The sequence below is a fragment of the Belonocnema kinseyi genome, chromosome 7 (assembly GCF_010883055.1).
Source record: "Belonocnema kinseyi isolate 2016_QV_RU_SX_M_011 chromosome 7, B_treatae_v1, whole genome shotgun sequence".
NCBI lineage: Eukaryota > Metazoa > Arthropoda > Insecta > Hymenoptera > Cynipidae > Belonocnema > Belonocnema kinseyi.
The window spans coordinates 83,329,099-83,337,979 of NC_046663.1; the positions used below are offsets into that span (position 1 = coordinate 83,329,099).

Here is an 8,881-nt window from a genome sequence, read left to right on the forward strand (position 1 = left end):
AGAAAGCTTTTACTTTCGTAATTTAAACATTTTCATAAATGCAAACATTGTCGAATTTAAAATGTTTCGAAATTTTTTATTATCACTAAACCAAATCAAAAATTAATTTCAGATGTGTGCTTTTCGCCGCTTAACTAGATTTATTATTTCATTTCATAAGCCAATTCGGTGCAATGATCTGTTTCATACTCTCATACTTTCACTTTTTTCTATTCTCTCAGGATTCTTATCATTACACAGAAAATTAAACAGTAAAAGAACGCACTTTCCCTAGTTTTTCTTTGTCATTCACGCGTTCCGAATTTAAAACATTTAACTTTACAAATTCATTTTTGAAATGTTTAACCGCTTGGTTTTAAAATGAAAATAATACGTACATTAATTATAGAAAATCTTAGATTATGAATAATTTTTTGCCTGATCAACATTTCTTATTCCAGCGAATTTAACATACAATTTGTATTGTATACTTTTCTGGAAAGGGAAACAGGAAAGAAAAAATGGTCAAAATAGATAAAGGAAATAAAAAACTATGAATAAAAAGATTTTTATTTAATATGAAGCTATACAATTTAAACCTTATCGCGTTAATCACTGTATAATCGAGATTACAGTTAAAAACTTCACATTTTTCAGTAAAGGTAAATAACATAAAAATGGACTTTTTTCGTTTATTTTTATTTTTCTGAGTTTACAATTAAAAATGGAATATAATTCAATAATTTTCAATGCTTAATTTTTAAACGGTTAATTATGATTTGTCTCAATTTAAAATTGTTTGGTATTGTTTAATATTTATTACAAATTCAACATGCACTTTTAATGCTTTAGGCTTCAAATTGTTCAATTTGAAACGGTTCAATATAAATAATATTCAGTATTATATCTCGCGTTATTTTCCAGATTTTTACGATAATATGTATAAATTGCATTGAAAATTATTTTTTCTCGCCAATACAAAATGGCGGATGATTACGTGAAAAATACACGGAATTATTTGTTTAAATAATTCTTAATGAAAATAAAGTAAAAGTTTGAATTAAATTTAAATTTTACTTAAATCTACCTTTAGCAAATTCTGATAAATGACGAGTTTATTTTCAGTATTTGTTCAGAAACCAGAAATTCTATTTTAATGGTTTATTTTCCCGGTGCATTTGTTTATGTATTATTGAACCAAAAAATATAAAATGATCTTAAACTGTTTTCTTAAAAATTTAATAAAGATCATTTAGAAAGAAAAGACTTTCAAACTCGTTAAGAATTACAGGCTATACGCTATTTTAAACTGCAAATACCAGATCCATCTCACTGTGCGGTCACAGCTGGTACTTTGTGCTCAGACGCTGGCATCGTTATTTGTAAACTTTTTGCCATTTACAGGCCTCGAATTCACCACCCTTTTTACACCATTTAATACTTTTCTTTTTTAGCGACAACACAATTTTGATACTATTGCGACAAAAAATGAAAATTTCAATCAAGTACTTATATTTTCAATAAAAAAATGAATTTTTATAACATAGAAAATTAATTTTCTACCAGAAAAAATGAATCCTCAAATAAAATACATATATTTCAACCAAATAGTTTAAACAATGGATGTGATGCCAGTCCAAATTTTATTTGATTAATGTTTAGCTTACATTTTTTACGCTTCATTGAAAGGAATTAACTTTCGATTAGAAACAAAAAATTTCAAGCCAAAAAGACTAATTTTCTGTAAAACAGATGAATTTCCACTCCTGGATTATAAATTTTGAACAAAATATTTCAGTTTAAAAAATTAATTTGTAACAAAGAAATAAAAACGAATTTCCAGCTAAAATTATGAATTTTTTCAAAAAAATTGACTTTTAACAAATTAATTCAACTTCCAACCAAAAATGTAATATTTGAAATTTCAATAGACAAAGATTTTCATTTAAAATAATGAACAGTTGGATTTGACAAACACAAACGAATTTTTAACAACATATTTGAATCCTCAACTAAAACAGATTAATTTTCAACCAGTTTCATTTTAACAAAAAAAAATTATTTTATACTAGAAAGAACCAATTTTCAACAAAGTACATAAATTTACAACCAAATAGTTAAATTTTCTACCAAACAGTTGAAATTTCAACAAAAAATTGAAGTTTCAAAGAAAGAGACGAATTTTTTAATCAAAAAGATGATCGTTCAAAAAAATAGTTGCATTTTCACCAACAACAATTTGTTTAAATGATTTTTTAACGAAATTGATTACTTTTTAACTAAATAATTAAATTTTGAACCAAATTTTGAAGTGTACAGCCAAAAAATTAATTTTTAACCAAAAATGTAATAAAAGACTTTTAAACCGAAAAGAATGAACTTTCAATCAAAAATAGTTAGAATTTCGTATTTTCTTCTAATAATTTAGTTGTATTTAAGTGGAAAAAATGAGAAAAAGAGGGGAATTGTGAAAATACTGTGAACCCTTCGATAAAAAAACAGGAAGTTGTATAATTTATAGACGAAAGAATAATATTTCAAATTAATAGTTAAATTAATTTTTAATACTTTAAAAATATTAGTTGAGAAAACTAGAAATTTTGCTTAAAAAATAAAGTTAATTTTCCGTTGCACTTGTTAATACTTGAAAAATTGTACGACACATTTTTTCAAAATTTTTGACACTATTTACATTATGTTTGATCTCTGAATTGAGCCCAAGGCCTGAATTTATGAAAATGAGCAAAAGTGAGCCATTTAATACTCATCGGATCCCTACTTTTTTGGAAATTTTTTGCGTAACTTAAGTCCACACAAATTAAGATATCCAGTTGAAATTTGTTTAAGAAATTAATAAAAAGGCATTAAGCAAAGTTTGTATGATCCTAAATTAATAAATCTACAAAAAATTTTATTGTTGAAAGTTTTCCGAAATTCTTTTTTGTATTTCCAGAAATTTAAGAACATGAAAACGTACCTTTGTGCCTTTTAATTAATTTTCCTAATTTTAAACTTCGTATCCCAATTCCCGTGGACATGAATCGCAACAAAAAATTATGGTAAGGTAGGAATCGGTTAAGTATTATTACTAATTATTTGAGAACATTAATATTATTGTTTTGATCCTTAAAATACTTTTTTAAATTTGATAGTTATTTTTTTTATTCGCCCATATACCTAATAATTAAATAAAATAAGCAACCGTTTTGAAATTAATGACATGAAAAATTGAAATATATATTTTATGTATACTTTTGATAAATAATTTACGTACGAATTTAACAGTTTGCAGGGTGGCCGCTGGACCGGGAATTTTCTGAGACGGGGAAAAACCGGGAATTAGCAGTGAATTTATTTCTTGACCAGGAGTTTGACAAATTTTCAGAAGAAAAATCTGTCCAAATTCGGTTTTAACAGTTTTTTAAATAATTATTTGAATTGATATCTTTTTAAATTATGATATTATTCAGTTTATAATGCCAAATTCGAAAATCTTTTACCTGAAAAATTCTCTATTTTTATTTTTAAGCTTGTATTTTTAATTTAAAGAATTTTAACGTGCAGTCTTGAAGACTAAAAGAGTTGATTTGATAAAAAACAATTCTAAATCCGTTGAAAGTTAAAGAATTTCCAGATTAATAATTAATTCGTAATTAAAGGTTTTTATTAAATTAAAAATATTGTTTCAGTCTAAATTATTAAATTTTTAACCCATTCAATTAAAAAAATGTTGATTAAGAAAAAGGATAATTATTTAATATTTAGCAATATTTGACTTATAATTTAAGACGACTAAATTTAAGCCAAATATTTAAAAGTAAACAGTTTGAAACTTAAATGTCTGACATAGAAAGCTTTGAATTGTTAAAATTTCGAAAAGCTTTTAACATTTTAACGTTACAATTTTTATTGTTCTACTTAATAAAATGTTTAATTTGTAAGCGAAATTGTTGAACTTTAATGTATAAATAATAATTGAACACGTATTATTTTTAGAAAAATTTGAGTAATTTTAAGAGATATTTAGAAGTTTTGAAAAATTCAAAATTAATTAAAAACTGAAAATGATATCAAGCAATTTAAACGAATTTTTTGAAAAAAATTTCAGAACTTCTAAACATATTTCAAACCGAGTAAAAATTTTTCCTATAATTTTTAGAAAATCTTAGAAATTAAAAAAAAATCTTTAAATTCTTCCTGGGTCGTTTTTAATAATATTGGAATTCTCTTAAAATCTTTTTGAATATTCTGTTAAAATAATTTTTCAAAGTGAAGAATCATTTTTAATTTTCCTATGAATTTTAAGAAAATGTTTTTATTCGTTTAGAGCCTTTCACAATTCTTAAAAAGCCTCTAAATTTGTTGTAAACTGCAATAATCTACATTTTCTTTTAAATTAGGTTGTGAGTATTTGCACCGAAATTTCATTACGTATAACCAAATTTTTTCGGTAATCACACTTCGTTAAAATTATTTGAAATCATTTCAAGTTCTAAATTAATTTTTAATCTTTTTCAAACTTCTAAATATCTCTTAAAATTACTCTATAATTGTTGCTAAAAGATAATAAGTGTTCAATTGTTATTTAGAAATCCAAATTTCAAGACCTTTTTTTTTTAATCGCAGGATTTTCTAAAATTTTTAGGACAGATTCAATTAATTTTTAAAGTTATTGAGAAGTTTTGAACAAATTTCAAGAATCAAGCTAAATTTGAAAATAATTTAAACTGCTTCTAGATTTCTCAAGATTTTGAAATACAATTTCAAAGTTTTTCAAGAATGCTTAAACTATTTAAAATAAAAATAATTTAAAGTATTGAAAATGTGAACCTGGATTTATATTTTTGGAACTTAATCTAAATCTTTGAACCTTATAATTTATGAATGTTAAAAATTCTGAATTTTGCGGTTTAAATTCATTAAACTTGAAATTATTCAGTTGAAAAGTGTTCGTACCTTCCAGTTTATAGGTGTAAATTATTGAACAATTCAATAGAAAATGTTTGAATTCAAAAACTTTTAAACTTAAGTTTTAAAAGTTAAAAATTCAAGAGTTCCACTTTGAATGCTTTAGTTTGTTGTTTATTTTGTATTATCTGTACTTTTACTGTTTAGCTTTATATTTCGATTTTTTACATTTGATTGACCGGGAAAAATATTTGCGAACCGGGGAAAACAGGGAATTTTGTTCTTTGATTAAAACGGTCACCCTGAGTTTGATAATTTGGCTTTTTGAGAAGAAATAGGGCCTCCTCACCCACTGTGTTTTATTTTGAATCGGTTTAATTTTGATTGCACTCAATTTAAAATTGTTAAATTTTGATCAGTAATCAATAATAAAGCCGGGAGAGAAATATCACACCTGGAGATTTCCCGTATTTCATAATTTGCGCATTTTGTAATTCTTGAAAGTTCCCAACTAGAAATTATATAATTTTTAAAGTGTTTAGAATAATTAAACTTGGAAGGCTTTCAAAATTTCTCGCATTATTTAAAATTCTGAAATTCGTAATGGTGAAAGTAAAAATGGCTTTTGTTTGGAAAAAAAATACATCTTTTAGTAAAAAAAAACCTATCCAGTCATTTTATATGACACTTGATACTACATATGATACTTATTAATAATATATTTTTAGATTGATTTGTGGAGGTTTGGAATTTTTAATTTCAATATATTGTTGTTTCAAATTCAAATATTTCAAATTTTAGGATCATTTCGCTATTAAATATTTCTAAGTTTTATATGAAAGGCCTTGATAATTAGTTTTGAATTTAATAATTTTGGATGTAAATATAAAGCAATTTTTGATTGAAAAGCATGAAACTATACATTTTCAAAAAATGAAATCATTACATAACAATATTGTTTTGTATTCTTTATCTAAATTTTAAATTTAAAATCTGAAAATTCTTCGATTCTTAGTTGGAAATTTAAACAAATAAGTCATTTAAAATTGAAAAATATTTTATATTTGAAAATTTCTAGAATTAATGATAATTCTAAAGGAAGATTTGAAATAAAAAAAAATTAAGTTTAAAATAAAAAATGTGTCTGCCTCGTGGGCACATTCTCATCGCGAGCTACGCGCGCGGCTCGCTGGGCTCGCAAGTTTAAGCGCGCCTAGGGCGCGCGACGGTTGAATTTCGCGCTTCGCGCTCAAACATAATTACACCTCGCGCTTCGCGCTCGGATACCGGAACCGGGAGACAAAAATTTAAAAAAAAAAATGGCCACACTGTTTAGTTATTAAAAAACAAATCGAATGGCTGTAGTTATAGATGAATAAAAGAAACATTGTGTTTCGATTGCAGAGGCACTTTGCTTGAAGTTGGAATCCGATGCTCGTCTCAACGCAGAAGCACGTGCCTGTACAGGATCTCTTGCTTCTCATCCTCGCAGTCGGGACATCAAGATTTCCAATTTCTCCATCACTTTCCATGGCTGTGAACTACTTCAAGACACTATGCTCGAGTTGAATTGCGGACGACGATACGGATTGCTAGGTCTTAATGGATCTGGAAAGTCTACTTTATTGGCGGTACTTGGAAATCGCGAAGTTCCTATACCAGATGCAATTGACATTTTTCACTTGACCAGGGAAATGCCGGCAAGCAATAAATCTGCGCTGAAATGCGTCATGGAAGTCGATGAAGAACGTGTGCGTCTAGAGAAACTCGCCGAAACACTTGTCGACTGCGAGGAAACTGATGCACAGGTAAATTAAATACAGAAAAATATGGCCAAATTTCTGAAAAATTACGTTATTTCCAACTTTTAGGGAGACTTTGTTACTATTTTGAAAAGTAACTTGTAACTCAATTATGATTTTTGCAGTGACTTGGACTTTAATTTTAGTCACACGTTGCATTTTGTACATCTTTTATTAAGAGAGTTTCATTTGTGAGTTGTGGGTAAAAAATTAATCTCTTTTGGTTGAGTATTCAAATATTTTTTTGACTCTTCGTATTTTTTCGTCGAATACAAATTTAATTGATTTCAAATTAAAATGTTTTTTTAGTTGACGTAATATAAACTGTTACATTTTTCGATAAGAATTCACCCGTTTTGGTTGAAAAATTAACTGCTCGGTTGAAAAATTATTTTTATTCCAAATTTGTATTTTCGGTGCAAAAATGAAACTTTTTTTTAGGAAATTTTTTCCTTCAGGCTTGAAAATCCCACAATTTGGTGGAATTTTTTTTTTTTATTTCTTGCTGAAAATTCGGCTTTCTTGGTTTCAAAATGAACATCATTTGGTAAGAAAATCTAATTTTCTTGTTGAAAATCCACCTATTTTGGTAGAAAAATAATCTGATTTGGTTGAAGATTTAGCTATTTTGTTGAAAATTCGTCTCTTTTGGTTGAATTCAGCTGCGCTTTGTTTCAAATGAAAATCTTCGTTGAAAATTCACCTATTTAGTTAGAAAAATAATCTGATTTGGTTCAGGATTTAACTGTTTTGTTGAAAATTCGTCTCTTTTGGTTGAATTCAGCTGTGCTTTACTTCAAATGAAAATCTTTCATGGTTGAAATAGTATCAAATGTTATATATTTTGTTGATAATTCGTATGTTTTGGTTGAATACTCATGTATTTTGTTTAAAATTATACTATTTTGGTAGAAAGTTTAACCGTTTGATTGAAAAGTAACACTTTCTTGTTGAAAATTCATATTTTCTGTTTGAAAATGCAACTGATTGGTAGAAAATTCGTCTTTTTTATTTTGAAAATTGAACAATTCAGTGGAATTTTTGTTATTCCTTGATTAAAAACTCGGCTTTTCGTTTATAAATATATCTCTTTTGATGAAAAACTCTCGTTTTTTTTTGTTGAAAATAAAACTATTTTTGTAGAAAATTAATCTGATTTGGTTGAATTCTGTTGTGTATGATTTCAAATTAAAGTCATTTTTTGTTTAAATAAAAATGTATTTTGTGGAGAATTCATTTGTTTTGCTTAAATATTCATGTATTTTTTTTAAATTACACTTTTTTGGTAGAAAGTTCAACTAGTTAATTGAAAAATAAAGTACATTTTTCTTGAAACTTCAACTCTTTTGTTGTTAAGTTTTGTTTTTGGTTTGAAAATTCATATTTTTGACAACCAAATTTTTTGTAGATGGTTCAGCTATTTTGTTGAAAATTTATCTTTCCTGGCTTAAAATTTAATTATTTGGTTGAAATTCAAAATTCTTTGTTATAAATTCAGTTACTTGGTTGAAGATGAATAATTTTAGTTGCAAATTCAGTTCTTTGGTTAAAAATGTAACACTTTTTTAATTCGGAGGGGGGGGGGGTAGACAATTCAACTGTTAGGTAGAAAATGCACTTTTTGTTGAAAATTGAACTCTTTTTAGTTTGAAAATGGTGGAAAAATCAATTATTCGGTTTTAAATGAACTTTTTTGTTGGAAATTAATATTTTCGGTGTGAAGTTTCACCAATTGTTAGAAAATTCAATTATTTCGTTGAAAATTAACTGTTTCGTTAAAAATTAATATTTTCGGTTTGATATTCAAACAGTTGGTTAAAAATTCCTGTATTTTAGAAAAAATTGAACTATTTTAGTGGAGAGTCCAACTATTTAGTTGAAAAGTAACTTTTTTGTTGTAAATTTATCCTTTTGCTTGAAAATTCAACTCTTTTGTTAAAAGTGTTCTTTTTAGTTTGAAGATTCATTTCCTTTGGTAAAAAATGTCAAATTTTTTGATTAAATAAACAACTGCTTGGTGAAAAAAATGACTGGAAAATTTTTCTGGGTTGTAAATTCAATTTTCCTGTTGAAAATTATTCTTTTTGTTTAAAAATTCTTCTAGTTTGTTAAGCAGTCGCCTATTTTTTGAAAATGCAATATTTTTACTTAAAATTATAGAAATTTAAAGCGTTTCAAAAGTTATGATTTGC

General features: G+C 26.1%; 1 protein-coding gene across 1 annotated transcript in view; it reads left to right on the plus strand.

The window, feature by feature from the left end:
- Positions 1–8,881, plus strand: part of LOC117177478 (ATP-binding cassette sub-family F member 2) — a 29,066-nt gene that overhangs the window by 1,854 nt on the left and 18,331 nt on the right. The window contains exon 3 of the mRNA XM_033368201.1: positions 6,292–6,695. Within this exon, the coding sequence (XP_033224092.1) occupies positions 6,292–6,695 (404 nt within the window). The remainder of the gene's footprint in view (positions 1–6,291; positions 6,696–8,881) is intronic.